The 21,033-nt window shown below is 36.7% G+C and overlaps 2 protein-coding genes across 23 annotated transcripts in view; one reads left to right on the plus strand and one right to left on the minus strand.

Moving 5' to 3' along the window:
- Positions 1-1,233: 1,233 nt before the first annotated feature.
- DCAF16 (DDB1 and CUL4 associated factor 16) lies at positions 1,234-13,823 on the minus strand. 21 transcript variants are annotated; one of them, XR_009601003.1, is made up of 4 exons: positions 13,367-13,625; positions 12,806-12,971; positions 11,868-11,914; positions 1,234-4,608 (listed from the first exon to the last, which is right to left on the minus strand). XR_009601003.1 is itself a non-coding variant. In XM_060416909.1 (4 exons), exons 1-4 carry the CDS (start codon positions 13,806-13,808, stop codon positions 4,413-4,415), a joined length of 762 nt encoding a protein of 253 aa, XP_060272892.1. In that variant the 5' UTR covers positions 13,809-13,823; the 3' UTR covers positions 1,234-4,412. The 21 variants fall into 21 exon arrangements, 15 of the variants coding, with proteins under 15 accessions (XP_060272892.1, XP_060272889.1, XP_060272900.1 ...); XR_009601000.1 differs by having other exon boundaries at positions 12,806-13,124; XM_060416909.1 differs by having other exon boundaries at positions 1,234-4,623; positions 13,471-13,823.
- The window catches only part of NCAPG (non-SMC condensin I complex subunit G), a 44,945-nt gene continuing 37,620 nt past the window's right edge, over positions 13,709-21,033 (plus strand). The window contains exons 1-7 of one of the 2 annotated variants that reach the window (XM_027970895.3): positions 13,709-13,917; positions 15,049-15,252; positions 15,669-15,897; positions 17,816-17,961; positions 18,243-18,327; positions 19,310-19,502; positions 19,977-20,126. In XM_027970895.3, coding sequence (XP_027826696.1) covers positions 13,807-13,917; positions 15,049-15,252; positions 15,669-15,897; positions 17,816-17,961; positions 18,243-18,327; positions 19,310-19,502; positions 19,977-20,126 — 1,118 coding nt within the window. In that variant the 5' untranslated portion in view covers positions 13,709-13,806. Of the gene's footprint in view, positions 14,695-15,048; positions 15,253-15,668; positions 15,898-17,815; positions 17,962-18,242; positions 18,328-19,309; positions 19,503-19,976; positions 20,127-21,033 lie in introns of both variants that reach the window. The other variant, XM_060416905.1, reaches the window with a different exon arrangement.

The following is a 21,033-nucleotide window of genomic DNA, read 5'->3' on the forward strand; positions in this document are numbered from 1 at the left end:
GACTGCCTTGTGAATTTAGTATATACAATTTAAATCTGTGTATAAGATACCTATTTATTTTATGTATTCCCTTATCTGACTACCTCTTGTGGGGTTTAATTGTTGGGGTGTGCTCTCCATTTGAATATCCACTATGCTTGGATGGCTGTCTCATTTTCAAATAATTACCAGCCAGTGTAAGGAGTAAGCTTATTTACTGTGAGCCTGACTCTAGCCCACAGTAAATAAGCACTAATAGCCAAAAGCCTTGGGATAATTCACATTGGTTCAACACATTTTGAAACTAACTTCTTATATATCTTAATTTTGTACTCTCAGTGAGTATCTTCAATTATAGTAGGCACTCCATAATGTTATTAGATGAACAACTGTATCTCTATTTAAAACTAATGGGCTGCTCCAAAAGATGCTGGGTTCTCTAACAATGGAGCCAAAAGAAGAAAATCATTTGTTAAGAGATGTAACAGAATTTATGTTATCAGTAAGCAAACAACCCAACTGACTTGAACTAAAGTCCTAATTGCTTTAGGAATCTACTCTAGTATCAAAACACTATTTTCATCATAGAGAAAAAATTTTAGATGGATAGTTGTGATAGGAGTCCCAACAAGATAATTCCTTAAAGGTGACCTAACATCTACCCTCTTCCTGCCATGTCTAGATTTCTTCCTTCTGTTAGGAAGCTGACTGGCTTAAAAAACATGATTATGGTCTTCTGGGCTCAAGTTTCCTGGACTGCTTCAACAAAAAGACTATTTGCACCAAGAAAAAATAACACCTTTAAATAACACTGATGTCTGTTGGTTTAGAAATCCTTTTTCCCACCTCTTTGATAAATATTTTGATAGAGAATAAACTCATCCTTTTTAATCCTAATTATGGTGACTGAATTTAACCAAGGCCCATGGAGAGAGAGAGTGTGAAAGTAGTTAATTGACCCCCAGCCCCACACACGACACACAAAAAGTAGTAGTCTTAAGGCTTATTCGGGTACCTATCATTTTGTGCAATCTGAAACTACTTAATATATACAAACAAATGGGTTCAAACCTAGGTTTGGACTGAATATCTAACACTTTCTTCAATTATGTTTCTTTCCTAGGACAGCCAAGTCACCTCCTATGAGATCCACTGTATCTCTATGGACTCTATTTAGCACTTAGTGAATGTTGACTATGCCTTAAGCAAAGTAGAATCTATTTCATTTTGTTAGGAACAAATAACCATACTCTGTTCAGCATGTACAAAGCTATTGCTTTATTCAGCTGGGAAGCTGGGAAAAGGCTTCCTTTTGGAATGAACAGCAAAGATGTGTTCATGTGTTCAAGGCACTTTTATACACACACACGCATGCACACACACAGAAAAAGGAACATATTACGGTTACATAAACATCAACATATTTTAATTTTCAGATCTCCCTACTTCTTCCCACCTCCCCCTTTGAAAAAAAGAAACATGTTTTTCTAACATAAAAAAAAAAACACAATTTAATAGAATATCTACATAGGAGCAGTTACTGTTACATTCAGTTACACTAACATTATATGGTTTCAATTTAGTAATTTTCCATTCACAAATATTTTTTTTCTACCCACTATAATTCCCTCCTTTTCCTTAAGATGAAACAACTAAGGCTCAGTAGAAATTTCTCATTAGGTTAGAAACATTCTTCTTTCTCAAAGTTGCTATACATTTTATAGAATTTATGATTCCATTAATGCTTCCATTTTTTGATGCCACCTTGTATACAGCACTTAATTATGGAGAACAAGAAAAAGCAAAACTAAAATAAGGAAGTATATATATATATATATATATATATATCTCCACATACATACACCTTTAACAATCTATTTTCTGATTCCCTTTAGATGCCCAGCCAACCAGGATCACATACAGATTTCCTCTTTATTATAGGTGTGTAAAAAGACTTACTGGCCTCATACATTTTATGTATGTTGACTTCTATGTTTTGACACAGCAAGACTCATTTGCAAGGCTGTGTATGCTTTCTATTCAACCAGAAAAAAATCTAAAGTCACACACAGAAACACTTCAGATTGTATTAGGCTGAGATTTACTGCAGTCAAGTTCTTTAAAGTTAGAAGGGTTCCTAAAAGTTTGCAATAGATTCTGAAAGTGCATGAATACTGCTCCAGGAAACAGACAGATAAAATACTTTCATCCACTAGCATAAATGCTTTTCTTTCCCATTGTTCTTTTAGAATGTGTTTTATTTGCTACCAACTAAAGTCTAGATGCCAGGATGCAGGAAATATATTCCCTACAGAGCAAGTGTCTGTTTAAACTCTATGTATGATCTTACAAGGCTTCTCACATGACACAGTGGTAAAGAATCTGCCTGCCAATGCAGGAGATGCAAGAGACGCAGGTTCATCTCTGGGTCAGAAAGATTCCCTGGAGGAGGAAATGGCAACCCACCCCAATATTCTTGCCTGGAAAATTCCATGGATAGCAGAACCTTGCAGGCTATAGTCCATGGGGTTGCAAAGAGTCAAACAAGACTGAGCACACACACACACATGATCTTACAAGCCAGTTTATCTAGAGACAGCCTGGTGGGAACCTATAAAATGTGTATGCTGTAACTGTAGGTCCCATAATACGTCTGAAGTAGTGTAGGCTGCTACTACATTGGTGGGTTACAGTCCACGGGGTTGCAAAGAATCAGACACAACTAAGTGACTATGCACTGCTGCGCTGCACTCCCTCCCCACAAATAGGAACCCCTAAAGGATGCCCTATGCAGGACTATCAATATAAAACTGGGAGTTAAATCCATAGTCCTACCATTTTCTTTTGTCCAGTTATTCTATTTAAATCAAAAACCTCTCTGAAAATGAGTATTAGAGAAAAGTATGCTCAGAAAGGTGTTATTAGCAGTAGCTAATTTACCAGTTTCCACAATGGCTATTCTGAAGGTTGGGTAACCAGTGGGACAGTGGCCTACTTTTCCTTCCCATTGATAATTAGGTATCTAGTTAAGTCTATTAGACATGCAGAGTAAACTGTTGGGAGACCCGAGTGAGGAGAATAGTCAACAATTTTTTGTAAAAAAGTCCCTTTTAACTAATTCTCTATTGAAGTTCTCTTCTCATCCACAGAGTCTTTCAAAGGGAATGCTTGCACTGCACATCTTCTGTAGTTGAGTTACAGGACTCTTAGGGTATGTATTTAGTACTGGACGGTACTTTGGCTTCTGAAGATGGGATAGTTTGTCTGAGAAGACATTTGTTTCTCAACTGTGGGCTGTGTAACTGTGTTCCTTTCTCAACTGGGAACGTGAGATGAGAATGAATGGTGGGTGGGTTTTTTATAGTGATGCAGTTAGGAGTTTGTTAACTGCCTTTTGGAAGTCAGTGTAGGAATAAGTAGTGTTGATGGGTTCAGTGCGGGTTGTTTCCTTAACTGTTTTAGTTAACCAGCCACAGCAACAACCAGAAACACAGGAATTAGGAACCTGTTTTAGGTATTCAGGTATGGGGGTGGCTCTACTCAATGTTCGACTTAACTGTTTGGTGGCAAACTGCAGTGCTCCATTTAGAGTGGCATGCTCTCTAGAAAGCCGGCTGGGACTTAGAAGGGGCTTTTGAAAAGGTGGTACTCCACAAGAAGCCAGAGGAGGCCATTCAGGAATTGGTTCCAGTTTGGGTACACAATGGGAGCAATGAGAGAGTCTCAGACCTATCTCTCGAAGTATATGGACTGGTGTGCTAGCATCCAGGAGTTTAGCATGATATAACCAGGAATTAGGATTTAAAGGTTTCCAAGTTGTAGAATATTTTAAAAGGCACTTAACCTGCCAGGCAAGACTCTCAAGAGGTGTTAGGTTGGGCACCACAGGGTCCTCTTCTTCAGAGGAATCCCACTCTTCCCCAGAACTCTCATTTAGGTAGTTAGTGTTTTCTTCTTCCTCACTTTCTGATTCTGATAAGGGATCAGGAGAGGGATTTCTAGGACCCATTAAAATAGACCAACAGTGTAGGAAAAAAGATACCAGAAAAAGGTAACAATCTAAGCCAGCAAAACACTGACACTGGCAAATAAAGCAAAAGATGAGAAATTGTTTCAATAAGATTCACTTGTTTCTCAGTCTGTTATACACACATAGTATGACTCTGGCTTGCAACACTGTACAGTTCTTCAAGATTATGTTGTATATTCTTCACTTACAAAGACGACAGCTCAGTTCTCAGCACCAGTTCAGTGTGTAAAAGTTAGTCACTTACCAGTGGCACAGGTCAGAGTCTCTCCTTCAAATCCCGGCTATTGAAGAAAAGAAGAGGTCACTGTATAGACAAGCTGATTTGCTTAGCATGGTCTCAACTGGTTGCGATTTCATGAAGAGACACTTTGTGTACTCTTTTTTGTTGGCAGAGATATTGTATTTATTTGGTAATGAAAAGAAACTCAGTGATTGCCTTCTTTGTCAGCTGGTGCAGTAACTTTTGTGCAGGGGGATGGTAGGATGAGTTGCCAAGGATCTGTCTGGTGTGCAAGGATCCGATGTTTTCCATAGATGGTGCAAATGCCCTTGGAAACTGGCGACTTAGTTGCTGGACCATCTGCAAAGGTAGCCTTAACCTGTGAATGAGAAGACTTGAGACATGATATTAAAGTTTGAAAGCACTGGGTAACATTATTATCCATCTAACTTCATAGAGTATCCAAGCACACTGATGCTAAGCAAAAAGCCTTACTGGCTTTCCCATCTTCAGCACATAAACTTAGGCAGATTCTCCAACTGGGACTGGCTCCTACCATGACAAAATTGGGAAGGAAAGCCTGGGGCCACTTTAATCCTTTGTTGGTACATACCTGGGCTAGTTTGTTTTTTATTATGGAGTTCTATACCAGATAATTCTCTGCCAAATCAGATCCCTTATGCTTCGAACTCCAAATAGGGAGCTGTAAAAGGTACCATTTTTATCTTTAGAGGTGCTTCTTGGCATTAGTTTTAGGAGACCTGTCCTCATTGTAGTTTCTAGATGTCAGAACTCTTGCTGGGACCCAAAGGTTGTGGTCCTATGACTATACTCTACAGATTATGGCAGGCATAAATCTTAATATAGCAGGAATTACAATGACTATAAACAGCTTAAATTCATAATTAAAAGACAGACACTCAGAATGAATTAACAAAACAAAATAAGATTCAATAACATACTTTAAAGCAAAAAGATCCAAAAAGGTCAAAACCAGAAATATGAAAAAAGATGTTATCAGGTAACTGTGGACCAGAATAATGCTCAGATAGCAATCTTAATACCCCCCCAAAAGATATCATAACCATACAAGGCAAAATTTGTGGAGCATGGCCAAACCAGTACTTAGAAGAAATTCATAGCTTTGAAAACACTTGTGAGGAAATAAGGAAGTTTAAATACCCACAAGTTAGGCATTCAAGATAACAGGAAAAAAGCAACAGCAAAATAAGCAGAAAAGAAATAATAAAGGCAGAAATTAAATAGTATATATAATGGAAAAATAGGTTGATAAAACTAAAAGACAGTTTTCTGAAAATATGAATAAGAAAAACAAAACTAGTGATACTTATCAAGAAAGAGATTTAAAAATACTCCAAAAAAGATTAAAAGTAAAAACATAATATATGCTAACATGTGAAAACCTAGATAAGCTGGCTAAATTCTAGAAGAATATAAAATACTAAAATTCATATAGGAATAAATCGATAACTGGAATAAAACAGACCAGTATTAAAGAAAGTGAAAAGGTAATAACCGCCTATTAAAAACACCACTCTCATAAGACAGTTCCATTAAACTTCCAAGAAAATTAATACATATTTTATATTAACTGTTCCAGAAAAAAGCAAAAAAGCATAAAACTGATTAGCTTCTTTCATGAAGATAATAAAACATTAATTAAATCTAGAGATGAAGCATGTAAGAAAGATACAGGCTCATTTTACTAGCAAAAATTTAAAATACTACCTAACGAAATGTAATAGTGTAATAAAGAAAAAAAGAATGTCATAATCATGTAGAACTTGAAAGCAAGAACATCTCAGTTTCATAAATTTATAAATATAAATCACTATAGTAATAAAACAGAAAAAATCAGATAATTTTATCAATTGTGGAAATTTAAGTCTTAGTTTTTGACCAATGCCTATTTATGACTTAAAAAACCAAAACACTTTTACCAGATTGGAAGAGAAAGCTACTTTCTCATCATGGTAAAACTTATCTACCAAAAACTTTCAGCAAATATTATCCTAAATGAGAAATTTAGATATATTCTCTTTAAAAATGAATCACGTAGGGTGATCCTGATGACTGATACTGTGTAACAAAGTACCAAAGTCCTAGTCAACACTATTTTTTTAAAAAGGGTAAGAACTGTAAAGAGATAAAACTATTTTACAGATGATATAGTCATCCAAATTAAAAAAAAACAAAACCTAAAATATAAACTATTAGAGCTACCAAAAAAGCTCAATACGGTTCCTGAATCTTTTTTCTAATTCACAGATTAACCTATGAATATTCATTAACTTGTTTATATAGCACTTACTATTTGCCAAATACTATTCTAGGAATTGTACAAACACTACTCATTGAAATTCTAATGATCCTGTAAGATAGGTACTTTTATTGTCCCCATTTTATACATGAGGTTTAAGCTACTTGTCCAGGGTCCTATATCTACAAAATGATAGGATTTGACCACAGGCACTCTTAACTTCTATACCAGCAATATGGACCATAAAATATATTACAGAAACACTTTCACAATAAAGAAAAGGAAAAAAAAAAAAAAACTCAGACTAAACCTATGAAGGATTTAAGAACTAATCAATAATATTCAAGACCTCTATAAAGAAGACTGTAAAATTCTAATCAAGGACACATAATTTAAAATAAACAGACACTCCATGCTCTTGGATGGAACAAATGAATACTATAAAGTTAACGTTTTTCCAATTTATACAATCCTCATATGTTAAGAATAAAATTCCATATATAGCTACACCAACTATTTAAACAGAAGCCTAAAGGAGGTTCTTGGCCTACAGGATAGTAACACATATTAGAGAAGCTACAGAAATTAAAATAAGGTAGAGTTAGTACAAGAACAGGGCTTCTCTGGTAGAATATAAGAACAAATAGTCCAATGGAACAAAGCTCAGAAATAGAACCACATAAAATTTTAGAATGTAATATAAAGTTAGCACATAAATCAAAGGGGGATGAATCCATCTAGCACATAATATTGGTAAATCTGGCTCATATGAAGAAAAATAAAAGTTACCTATATAATGCCACATACAAAGGAGGACTCATGACAGATTAAAGATCTAAGTGAGAAGTATAAGACTATATAGTCACTAGAATATAATGCAGGAGAATATCTTTGTGATTTAGGAGCAGAGGACTTCTTAAAAAAAAAAAAAAACAAACCATAAAGCACAAGACCAAACTATGATGAGTTCAATCACATCAAAATTAATCTTTTTTGGAATGAAGTAAAGACATCAAGAAAGAAGTTAATTACAAATCAACAACAAAGGTAGCAATCTCAATAAAGAAATGGGCAAAGGACAATACCCACTTTACAGAAGAAACAATCCACAGGCCATTAACTCTACGTGAGTAAAGAGATATCACATTATTCTATTATTTTGGTAAAAATTAGGAAGATGGATAAGGCCAGGTGTTAGTGAGGGGACTAAAGGAATTCCTTTAGAAACCAGCACTATTGGTGGTATTATAGACTGGGCTAACCTTTCTGAAGAGCAATCTGGCAGCCCTACTTAGCTAGACTATCTGCACATCTCAGGATCCAGCAATTCTACTCTTGGGTTTATATAACAGAGAAAATCTCCGGAAAACCAACATGTATTCTGAAGCTTCATCTCTGATGTTAAAGAATTAGAAGCATTCAAAGTTTCCATCCCTAGAGGAATGGATAGGCAACATGTGATGAAAGCACATTAGAAGTATACATAGCAACACAGATGGACTACAAGCATAGGTTAAATTGCAGAGTTGGCCGGGACTTAGCAACTGAACAATAACAAATGAAATAAGCAAAACCAAATTATCAACATCCCATTTATGCCATTCTGTAAGAATGATTTTCAAAATGAAAGTCTGTAACATCTCTAGGGTCAAATACATAGAGGTGATAAGGGCTGGCTTCCTGTCAGTAATGTTCATCTAAAGAACATTTCTCTGGGACTTCCTGGTAGTTCAGTGGTAAAGATGCCATGCTCCCAATGCAGGGGACACAGGTTAGATACCTGCTCTGGGAACTAAGATTCCACATGCTGTGCAGCATGGCCAACTAAAATAAGAGAATATTTCTCTGGCTTCTACTCATTTTATCTAATTTAGTTCTCAGCAATGGCACATATTAGGGGCTTAGCAAGTTTTTAAAAAAAAATTAATGAGAGAATGGTAGAGGCCTGTTATAACTACACAAGCACGTTTTACCTTTATTTTAGGGAGACAAAAATATGAAAATTTTAATATACATGTATGAGAAAGATATATAGACATATGAAATAATATTTAAAAACATGATCAACAAAGATACTATTAAAGCCACACAAAGGGAATTGCTTGTAACTTAAACTTCATCTTTAAGAATACTTTAAAAAGTTTATATTACCTACTTCAATCTGAAAACAAAAAGAAAACTATAAATGTATTATAAGTATTTTATTGAGATAGGAGGTTTTAGCTTTTAATTCTTCTGTCCTCATAGTTTTACTATTTTCATTCAACCAGATTTCATCTGCAAGACTAATAATTGGCTATACTTTAGTTATTGTGCTATTCAAAGCATTCTTTAAAAGGGTCATTCTACTATAGCAGAAATAAGACAAAGTTTCTTTGAAGGCATCTATAAAATCTAGAGTGAACTCATCCTGTTAACCTCTTACATTCCACAGGCACTATAGTGTGTTAGTTGTCCCACTCTCTGCAACCGCATGAACTGTAGCCTGCCAGGCTCCTCTGTTCATGGGATTTTCCAGGCAAGAATACTGGAGAGGGTTGCCATTTCCTTCTCCAGGGGATCTTCCCAACTCAGGGATCAAACCCAGGTATCCTGTATTGCAGGCAGATTCTTTACTGTCTCAGCCATTGCAGAAGCAGTTATAGGCATATCAAAACTGAATTACTGGGAAATCCCATGGACAGAGAGCCAGGCAGGCTACACTCACAGGGTCACAGAGTTGGATACGACTTAGCAACAACATGTATACGTATATGATGATGAAGTAATTGAACAAAAAACATAAAAACTGAATTAATCACTCTAGGTACTCCCATGTAAAATTTACCTTGAAAGAATGATTTTTCTGTAATTTCAGAAATAGCCTTACTATACAAATTCTTTAGTTTGCTTAGTTTAATTGCTACAATTTCTTTTCCCCAATAGCATTAAAAGTCAAGACACAGATAAATGAAAGGCAGTGAGTTTAACATAGTATCTTTTTAAAAATAAAGCCAGTTTTATTGAGGTACGATTGACAAATTGTATATATTTAACAGGTACATGATATCCTGAGATATGTATTCACTGTGAAATGATTACCACAATCAAGCTAATGAAAATATCCATCACCTCACAGGTTTTTTTTTTCCTGCATGTGATGTGATGAGAACACTTAGGATCTACTCCCAGTAAACTTCAAGTATACATAATTAACTATCGTCACCACAACGTACATTAGGTCTCCAGAAAGTTTGTATGTTTTCATTTCAGTTCAGTCGCTCAGTTGTATCCAACTCTGTGACTCCATGAATCGCAGCACGCCAGGCCTCCCTGTCCATCACCAATTCCAGGAGTTCTTCCTATTTCCTTAACCAGCTGCTGCTGCTAAGTTGCTTCAGTTGTGTCCGACTCTGTGCGACCCCAGAGATGGCAGCCCACCAGGCTCCCCCATCCCTGGGATTCTCCTGGCAAGAACACTGGAGTGGGTTGCCATTTCCTTCTCCAATGCATGAAAGTGAAAAGTGAAAGTGAAGTCGCTGTCGTGCCTGACTCTTAGCAACCCCCATGGACTGTAGCCTACCAGGCTCCTCCGTCGCTAGCCACTGATAACTCCCTTTCTACTCTGTTACTGTGAGTTCAACTGTTTGAGATTCCACATGTAAATAGGATCATATAGGATTTGTCTTTGTGTTTGGTTTGTTTTATATGGCAGAATGTCCTCCAGGTTGACCCATGTTGCTGTAAATTGTAGAATTTCCTTTTTTTTAAAAGATTGAATCATGTCTGTATATAAATGTTACAGATTCTTTATCCATTTACTCATTGATGGACACTTATTTCCACACCTTGGCTACTGTGAATAATGCTGCAATAAACATGGGAGTGCAGATACATCTTTGAGATAGTAATTTTATTTCCTTTGAATATATACCAAGAAGGGGGATTCCTGGATCATATGACAGTTCTATTTTTACTTTTTTGAGGAACTTTCATATTGCTGCCCACCTCTAATGCTGGGAGGGATTGGGGGCAGGAGACGGGGACGACAGAGGATGATGGCTGGATGGCATCACTGACTAGGATGTGAGTCTGAGTGAACTCCGGGAGTTGGTGATGGACAGGGAGGCCTGGCATGCTGCGATTCATGGGATCGCAAAGAGTCGGACACGACTGAGCGACTGAACTGAACATGTATCAGTGTTCCTTTTTCTGTACATCCTCATCAACACTTGTTATCTTTAGACTTTTTAATAGTCATTCTGACAGATGTGAAGTGATACTTTACTGTGGTTTTCATTTGAATTTCCCTGATGATTCATGATGTTGACCACCTTTTCATATACTGGTTGGCCATTTGCATGTGTTCTTTGGAAAATTTGTCTATTCAGGTCCTTTGCTCATTTTTAATTAGGTTATTATTAATTCACTATTGAATTGTATGAGTTCTTCTATATTTTTTCTATTAACTTATTATGAGATATATGGTTTGCAACTATCTTCTACCATTCCAAAACTGACATTTTTGTAATCCAGTATCTTTTTAAAAAAGTTTTCAGATTATAATGTTAAAAAAATACTGAACAAAGACATATTATTAAACCTCACCTCCACAGAGCTAATCAAGATAGTTAGGCTGACCTCTGGTGGCCAATGCCTCACCCTTCAGTAACTTACAAAATGGTAAGAATTTGTGGTGAGATAGTCCAATAAAATAAGGTAAAGGAAGTAACAGAACTGCACAGTTAAAAAAGCAACAAAGGTAGCAGACACCCAAAGCATAAGGGAAGCCTGAGCAATAAAAGGCTCCAAAATAGGAAAAATGCCTCCAAATATTAGTTTGCTCAAACTTTTAGCTCACCAATTGATTTTAGATGAAAAACAAATGGTAAGTTCAGTGGTTCCCAAAGTAAGAATAGTTTTACACTAATACTGCAGCCACTAGCTCCATTTAGCATTTGAAATGTGGCTAATGTAAAATAATTCTCAATTTATGTTGAATACATGTTGAGATGCTATTTTGGATATATTTGGTTAAAAAAAAAAGCCCTTTCTACGTTTCTTTCACCACGGCTGTCTAGATACTCTACATTTTAATCTACAGTGAGGTTAAAATTGTTATCAAGCATATTTCATGTACTCTTAAACCTCTATGATTTTCCTCAGCTGATTAACCTAAAGTACCCACACATCTTGCCTTTTCAGAAATTAGACATTTTGATAATTTTGAAATTATGGGAACTCCAACTGCTACCATATTTATTAACTAGCATTTGAATACCTACAATATTTCAGGAATTAGGACTATGAAGCAAGGGAATGGATGAACAAATTATGGCATACTCAAACAATAGACTATTAGAGAAACCTATCTGTACCTCAGTTTCCTCTTCTTAAAAAGGAGAAGTAGTTTCAAGGGTTGCATCTGAGGATTAAATGAAGTAAAGTGCTTAGAACACTGTCTTGGCATAAAAGGTAATGAAATAAAATACAATTTTATGACAAGAAAAGAAAAATTAAAATATAAAATTTTTCCTCTGGCTATTTGGGCCTCCTCCCTCCCCTTTAGTGTGTGTTGTGTAGCTGCACTATTAAGAACTCCTAGGAGATAACCTTCCTTCTTAATCTTGTATGGGGTCTTCTATGACCTACTATTCTCTTCACACCCATAGGTCTGGATTGTGTAAACTGTCAATAATGCGTTGACAGACACCCTTCGTCTCAAAAACATATATAATCGTGCTTAGACCTCTATAGGGCAGAACAGTCCTCAGAACTTTCTGAAAGACTATCTCATGGGTTATAATCCTCAGGTTGGCCTGAGTAAAATTTTCCTTTTCCTTCCTAGATCAAACACTGATTACTTTTTCCTAGAAAAAGGGTCCATGAGGTGTTCAGTTACTGTTATGAAAGTATCAATATGAATAAACTTCAAAAATAACAGTTATGGGAAAAAGCAGCTTCCATGATTATTCATATAACCTTAGAACATGAAAACAATACAGTATACTTATTCATAGATTTATTCATATGTCATTAACACATAAAAGTTACCAGTAAATTAAGAAAATTCCTTCCCCCCCCCACAAAAAAAAGAGAAGAAAATCTATTACTGCTGGGGAGGGAAGATAGTTTGATAGGAAAAACGCATACATGAAGCACTGTAATTTAATTCTTTAGTTGGCTGTAATTATGGAGATGTTGATTTCTACCTGAAATAACTCCATTAAAAAAAATTCGGAAGGCAATTTATCTTAATCTCTATACCCTTTTCCAATCTGTGTTCTCCTTTGTTGAAAACATTGCCCTCAGGTACCTTTGTGGGGCTTCCCTGGTGGCTCAGTTGCTCCCTCCAGCCAAAGCAGGAGATGCGGGTTAGATCCCAGGGTGGGGAAGATCCCGTGGAGGAGGAAATGGCAACCCACTTCAGTATTCTTGCCTGGGAAATCCCACGGACAGAGCAGCCTGGCGGGCCACAGTCTCTGGGATCGCGAAGAGTTGGACACGACTTAGCGACTAAACAACATGCACGTTTGTAAACCAGGCCTTCAAAACAACAAGCTTTATCTAAATTTACTCGTGCCTCTCTTCCCCAACTGCCTCCCACGTCTGCAGACTCTTCACCAGCAATTTCACTGTGGGGAGAGGTTTAAGTAATTAGATGTGGGCATTGACCAGAAGGACAACAACCGCTCAGAATTAAAAAGCGGCTCGCCTCAATCAGAAGACCTAGGGACATTTCCCTTCTCAGTAGAAGCCGGGGCGCTCCCAGCGCTCCCAGACGCCCCAGCCTTCCCTCCTCCACGCATCTCCAAAGGAACTCCTCTCCTAAAGGGGGAGCAGGGATTCTTCCCCTCGGCAGAGTCCCTGTTCTCACCCATGGAGGATTCTTCTTCCTCGCCTCACCCCCAGCCGCAAGACCCGACTAGGCCTAGCGCCACCAGCTCGGCTCCAACAGGCGAATCTCCACAGGGTACTCACTCCCGGCGGATATCTCTTCCGGGGGAGCCAATGACCCTTTCTCTTAGAAACGCCAAATCCCCCTCAGAAAACGGCTTAAAAGACACCCAGCGCATGCGCCCAAACCGTGAGGTTGAAGGCGGTGGATTCGTCTCTTCCAGCTCTCGCCGCTCTACGCGTTCGCGGTAGTCTCGCGGTAGTCTCGCGGTATTTCCTTCTCCCGCGGGAGTTGTTTGAAAGCTTTGGCGGTAACCACGCCCTCGACTGTCGGCTTCCCAGTGGAGATGAGGACCTTGGTCAGTTTGGCCAGCTGTAGGCGAACGTGAACAGGCTTCGTCTCGGCCGGGTACTGGCGCCATGGGGAAGGAGAAGAGACTGCTGCCGATTAAGGAGGCCTTCCAGCTGGCGCAGCAGCCTCACCAGAACCAGGCGAAGCTGGTGGTGGCGCTGAACCGCACCTACGGCTCGGTAAGCGCGGCCGCCCGCGGTCCGGGACCCGCCTCTCCCCTCCCCGGCCTCTCTCCCAGGGGCTTCCCGCTACCCTCCCGACTAATCTCACCACGACTCCAGGCTCTTCAGCCTTCCAGACCCGGTTCGAAGAGGCCTACGGCGTGGACCGTTAATTCTCTGGCGGCGAATCTAAGAGAAATGTTTGCGCGCACCGGGTCGACCTAGTGTAGGGCTGGCTGTATCTTGGGTCCTGAACGCGGTGGCTCAACGGTTGTTGTCCTTCTGGTCACCGCCCACATCTAATTACTTAAACCTCGCGCCGCAGTGAAATTGCATCAAATCACCAATTAGCAAATTAATTATTAGCACCAGACTCTTCCTAGTCACGTAAATACTGTTTGCTTCTTTTGAATGAAGCCTTGAGACGAATAGGACAATGGATTTCGGGAAAATAAATTATCTTGAGGTGCTAGAAAAATTATGTCAGAATAATAGGGCTTGAGGATATGAGACAGGATGTGAAAGTTGTTATCGGAAAGGAATTGCTGTGTAATACTAAGGGTAATGGGCTTCTCCGGTGGCTCAGCGGTAAAGAATCCGCTTGCAGTTCAGGAGCCTCAGGAGACTCGGGTTCAATCCCTGAGTCGGGAAGATCCCCTGGAGGAGGGCATGGCAACCCACTCCAGTATTCTTGGCCTGGAGAATTCGATGGACAGAGGAACTTGGCAGGCTACAGTCCATAGGGTCGAAAAGTCAGACGCAACTGCAGCGACTACTCGCCCACGCACATTAAAGGTAACTCGGTAAAATGCAGATGCTGTTATTGATTTTGGATTGTTCATAAAGAAGCAGATTTTTACTAAACTGGTACCAAGGCATCATATGGAGAATTAAGGAGTGTTGAAAAAAATATCGGAGGAATTCTTTTCACTGTCAAGATTCACGTTTGTTTTCTTCCTGCGAGAAGTACATTTCTCTAGAGAGAGATTTGTGCAGATTTATTTCCTCTTTGGTGGTTTGGATAGTTGAGAGTTTACTAAATAATGATTTTAGTTTGTGGTAGGGCTGGTGTTTTCAGCGTTTTAGAGTAATGTTGAGAAAAAAGGATTTAATCCATGAAGTTTTTGAAGGGTTTCTTTTCTCTTTCAGGTGGATGACAAAACAGGTTTTCATGAAGAGTTTGTTCATTACCTTAAATATGCTATGGTGGTCTATAAACGAGAACCAGCTGTGGAAAGAGTAATAGAATTTGCCGCAAAGTTTGTTACTTCATTTCACCAATCAGATATGGAAAATGATGAAGAGGAGGAGGATGGTGGCATTTTAAATTATTTGCTTACTTTTCTATTAAAGGTATAGGAAAACTAGAATTTCAGGAGAATAGTATAGAAAATTTTGCTATTTTAAAAGGGCCATAGGAGTTTGTGCATCTTAGAGAATGAAATATCTGATAATTGAGAAAATGGAAATATTAGGACTGTCATTAAGATTAAAATGTGGACTTTTAAAAATAAATCTGCATTAAATTTTTAATGACCATTCTAAGCCAATTCTCATAAACATTTGTTTTAAATGGGTTCTCTATTTTAGAAGTGAGAGTTCCTACAAAGAGGAATATGCTTTTGTAATTTAGTGAATACTTTAGACAATGTATATTTTGAGTCTTTGTGGTGTGTAATGTGTGTTTAGTATGCCTATGGATCAAGGTTTTTTTGCAAGTTAATAATGGTATGTAACTTGGAATAAATTTTGATTTGTTTCTGTTTCAGTCTCATGAAGCAAACAGCAATGCAGTTAGATTTAGAGCGTGCCAGCTCATAAACAAGCTCTTGGGAAATTTGCCAGAAAATGCCCAGATTGATGATGATTTGTTTGATAAAATTAATGAAGCCATGCTTATTAGATTGAAAGATAAAGTTCCAAATGTAAGGATACAGGCAGTTCTTGCTCTTTCACGCCTTCAGGATCCCAAAGATGATGAATGCCCAGTGGTTAATGGTATGTATAGCTCCCTAAATCCTTTTTCAGTTTCGTTGATAATGTTAAATTCTCAGCAGATGAATTTTCTTATTATGATGTTATGGAAGAGTATAGTTCATATATATGTACACATATATAATATGATTTTGAAACTTATATTAAGAAAAATCTTATACTCAAGTAGCCACCATCCAACTTAAAAAAAAAAAAGAATATCATCAGTACCTTTGAAGCCTATCTTAGGTCCCACTCCAGTTCTGTCACTCTCCCTCTGAATTAATGATTATCTTGAATTTTGGTTTAATTATTCTCTTGCCTTTTGTTTGTTTGAACAGTTAAACACGTGTGTATGTTCTCAGTCACTCAGTCGTGTCTAATTCTTTGCGACCCCATGGACTGTAGCCCACCAGGCTCCTCTGTCCATGGGATTTTTCAGGCAGGAATCCTGGAGTGGGTTGCCATGCCCTCCTCCAGGGGATCTCCTGATCCAGGGATCATCTCCTGTGTTGGCAGACAGATTCTTTACTACCACCTAGGAAGCCCAACCACATGTATAAACCTCTGAATAATGTTAAGTTTTGGCTATCATTCTGTATGTTTTGTGAATCATACTATATTTTTCTGTGCTCTCAACATTATTTCTAACATTCATCCATGTTGATATATTTATTTGCTGACTTATAACATTCTGCTATATGAGTATAAGACAATTATATTGTTTCTGATATTGATGGACCTTCTAGTTGTTTGCATTTTTTTTTTTCCTTGTTAAAATAGTGTTGTTGCTATGAACTTTCTTATACATGGGTTCTGGTGCACAATCTTTCTGGGATGTATACCTAAGGGTTGACTTGTTGGTGTATGTCATGAGCTTTATTGGATAAGGTGCAGGTGTTCTACAAAACAGTTTATCAATTTATATTTCCAATAACTGTATAAAAGTGTTCACTGAGCCCTATCCTTTCCAATGTTTGGTATTGTCTTATTTTAAAATTTCTGTTTATCTGGTTATATGTATCATATGTCATTGTTATGCATCTTTTCAAATGTTTAGCAACCAATTTTATTTTTTCTGTGTACTGCCTGTTAATGTGTTCTGCTCATTTTCCTCTTGACTTATCTTATTAATTGGAGTTCTTTATATATTCTGAGGGGAAGCCATTGGGTTATATGGATTATAGATCTTCCTACTTTAGATGGATTATTTCACTCGCTTCACTATGTCTTTTGTTGGAAAAATTCCTAATGTCAAAATTACCAATCTCTTATGGTTTGTACTTTGTTTTATTTAAGAAATCTTTCTCTACCTCTGCTTGCAAAGAGAGTCATATTCTACTTTTCTATGTATGCCTAGGCTTTTTTTGGGAACTCTTCTGATTTGTTTTTCTCTTTGTCTCTGTTACTAGCTTTATAATTTTAATAACTCTTGGTAGTTGGTATTTTTTGGTATTAAATGAAGGACATAATAATGTGTAAAATATGTATGTTTAATAGTTAATGTATACTTGATTATAAAGCAGAGGAAATAGAGGTAAGTATTTAAATACAGGAAATGAAAATTTTGTTCAGCAAAACCCGAAGTTCTCTCTTTTTAGGTTCATTAAAAAGTAAAATACTGACCTCTTTATAAAAGTCATATTAGTTTAAAATAAACTTCCTTCCAGCTTAGACTTTTTTCTAAATCTTGAGTAGCAAAGACATAATCTGAATGATGGATTTTCCATGATTTTTAGGATTATTTGTTTTCATTGACTGCTTTCTCATTCTGTCCTTTTCAAAGGATGTTGGCAGAAAAGAATCTTCAGCTAAAATTAAATGTGTAAGACTAAAATATAGCATTTTTATCATTATAAAGATTATGAAATATGGGTTATCTTATGACTATGGCTAAATGAATATTTTGTTGCTGTACTAAAATGTATTACTCTATTTTTAGCATATGCTACTTTGATTGAAAATGATTCAAATCCAGAAGTTAGGCGGGCAGTGTTATCGTGTATTGCGCCATCAGCAAAGACTTTGCCAAAAATTGTTGGGCGCACCAAGGATGTGAAAGAAACTGTCAGAAAGCTGGCTTATCAGGTAAATGGTCCAGTGTCTTGTGTGGACCTGTTCTTAAAAAGACAAGAACCCATATTCTTAAAATACCTTTGAAAAATATTTGGCATGCAGTAATTTCTTCAATTGAGATTTTTATGGACAGAGTATAAATAATTTAGGTAGAATGCTGTTGCATTAATGTGTTGCCAGGTATTAATTTTTTGGACATTGTAGATAATTTTGTTAGGTGAAGGAGATATTACTAGTTGTAAAATCCATAAATTATATTGAGTTTAATAGCTATTTTTTATTATCTCTCATAGGTTTTAGCTGAAAAGGTTCACATGAGAGCTCTGTCCATTGCTCAGAGAGTAATGCTCCTTCAACAAGGTCTCAATGACCGATCAGGTAATTTAAACATCTTTATACATAAAACTTTAGTAGATTTTGAGGTCAAACTAAAAGTTTTAGGAAAGAGTGTCCTATTAATAAATTAGATCAGGTAAATCTATCATTTCCACAGCCTGTCAAAGTTTATGTAGGTGTATTGTATAGAAGACATTTTTCAAGATCTTGGTACTTAGAAGTAGCATGGTTTGTTTTTTTCTGTGTTTGGTGTATGGAGAAACTAGAGTTTAAGGCTATAAAGATATCTTACATCAGCAGTAGGGCAGAATCTCTTTTTCAGCCCTCTCTCTTTAAAAAAAACTGCTGTCTTATCCCTTTTGTGAATATCCTGCTATGAATGTGTTCTGTACATCTAAAACAAGTAGAAATGGTCAGTCCAGTGTAATTTCCCTGCTTCCCACCTTTTCTCTTTTATAATTGGAGAATTGACTTACAGCAATGATATGAGGAATGATACATTTTAAATTTCCAAACCCCATGAGAAGTCTCCAATGGCTTAATTTTGCCACAGCAAGAAAACCTGAGTTTGAAGGACTAATAACTAGGATGACTTTAAAAACTAAGAATAAGGTTTTTCAGTGATATTGCTTGTATAATTCACTACTGCAAATATCAGTCATATAATACATGAAGTCAGGCAACAAGTGAAATAATAGGTATTATATATAGTCTAAACTAACATCTGAAGCCCAGTGAACTCAATGAGAGAAGGCTGTGGTAGTGGTTATGTATTTGATTCTATATTTGGTTCTGACCTTTTCCATTTTCACTTGAAAGTAAGGATCATAGTAACTTGTAATATCATTGTTCTTTTAATTTTTTCTTTAATATGCTTTGTTTTGTCTTTGTCTGGTTTCATTTTTGTAGTAAATGTTGACTTAATGTTAACATTGATCTGATAAAAATTAATTAAAGCACAAAAAATATAGGAGATAGAAGCTAGAGGGGGACTTTGTTCACCTATGTTCCAATGACTTAACAGATGCTGTGAAACAAGCAATACAGAAGCACCTTCTCCAAGGCTGGTTACATTTTACTGAAGGAAATATATTAGAGTTTCTTCATCGATTGGATGTGGAAAATTCTTCTGAAGTAGCAGTCTCTGTTCTCAATGCCTTGTTTTCCGTGACTCCTCTTAATGAACTGACAGAAATCTGTAAAAATAGTGATGGCAGGTATATAAAGTGTTCATTATTTGAAATACGATAATTGATGAACTTCTGTGCTTAAAAGTAGTCCCTTTTACCATTACTTAAGATTGTATCGATATCTTTTACTGAGACGTCTTAGGTTTTCTTTGCTCTGGTGAATGTCTTTTTTCCCTTTTTTTCCTCTTTTTATAAGAACTCACCCCTTAGACTACTTTGCATTTTTTGTTTTATTACTTTTATGTTTGCATTAGGCCTACCATGAAAAGTCCAACAGCATGCATACCTGTTATATTTGCTTATTTGAGTCTGTCTTTTTCCTATTTGTCTAAATATCTTCATTTTTTGGGGGTGGATAAATTAATGACTTTGCAATTAAAGAGGTGATGGTTATAAATCAAGGCTGCTTATTCCCAGTTATCTACTTGGTTCAAATTTTTTGTGTGTTCAGATTTTTACTGGATATTAAGATATCTTTTATTCTTTGCTTTTTAAATGAAGGAAATTGATTCCAGCAGATACATTAACTCCTGAATTTGCTTTGTATTGGCGTGTCCTTTGTGAACATTTGAAATCAAAAGGAGAAGAAGGTGAAGAATTTTTAGAGCAGATTTTGCCAGAGCCTGTAGTATATGCAGAGTATTTACTGAGGTAAAATTTTTTCCTTTGCTTTGGACTGTGCTTGTGTTGTATTTGTGTTGTGTGTTAACTTTCTAGCTCCCTCCCTCAGAGCCATGCTTGATTAAGAATAAGTTAAAATCCAGGTTTTTGGACAGTCAAGGAAAAATAGGTATGCACACTGAGACTTTCTAGAGAATATCCTGTGCTGCTCAGTATACTAAAAGACCAAAGTCAGTATGTTTTGGGACATTTTCTTAAAATTGTTCGGACATGATGATGAACATTTTTTGTAATGTTGATAATGGTGTGCTCCCTTTTGAAATTTGTTGGCAAACCTTTTCTAACTGCCAGGTAGTAAATATATTTAGTAAATATTTCTGTGGGCCATACTGTCTCTCTCGCAGTGACTCAGTTTGCTGTGGCTCTGCAAAAGCAGCCACAAAATACATTATGAATAGATCTGGCTGTTTTCTGATAAAACTTTCATTAACTTTTATGGACACTAAAATTTGAATTTCATGTAATTTTCACATGTACATATTTTTACTTATGTATTTATATGTATGTCATTTAAAGATGTAAAAATCTTAGCTTTCATGCTGTACAAAAACAAGGAACAGACTGGATCTGGTGCATGGGCAAGCAATGGTTTTCCAATTGACTGGGTGGATCCCTGTGGCCAGTTTTAGTATTTATTAAAATTGTTACTGTTTGGCTTTTTGTTTGTTAAAAAGCTTTTTCAAAATATCTTTTATTTATTTGAATTGCCCTGATTTCTACTTAGATCACTTTACAATTATACAAGTAAAACATGAATGCATTGTCAAAAATTCAAATACAGAAGTACATAGAATAAATGTTTCCTCTTATCTCCTAATTCCTCAATCTCCATAGAGTTGATATCTAAACATTTTGGGGCATACAGTTCCAAACCCTC

This window comes from Ovis aries, chromosome 6 (genome assembly GCF_016772045.2).
Source record: "Ovis aries strain OAR_USU_Benz2616 breed Rambouillet chromosome 6, ARS-UI_Ramb_v3.0, whole genome shotgun sequence".
Lineage (NCBI taxonomy): Eukaryota > Metazoa > Chordata > Mammalia > Artiodactyla > Bovidae > Ovis > Ovis aries.

Bases quoted from the DNA above. Each gene is read 5' to 3' on its own strand.
- DCAF16 (XM_060416906.1), bottom strand. From the start codon at position 13,808: ATGGCGCCAGTACCCGGCCGAGACGAAGCCTGTTCACGTTCGCCTACA. The intron at 13,125-13,470 runs GTGAGTACCCTG...CTCTCCCCACAG, and splicing joins GGAAGAGATATCCGCCGGGA to TGAAATTGCTGGTGAAGAGT. The intron at 4,609-11,867 runs GTACAGATAGGT...TCTCATTCACAG, and splicing joins TTTAAGAAGAGGAAACTGAG to GTTAAGGCTACCTTTGCAGA.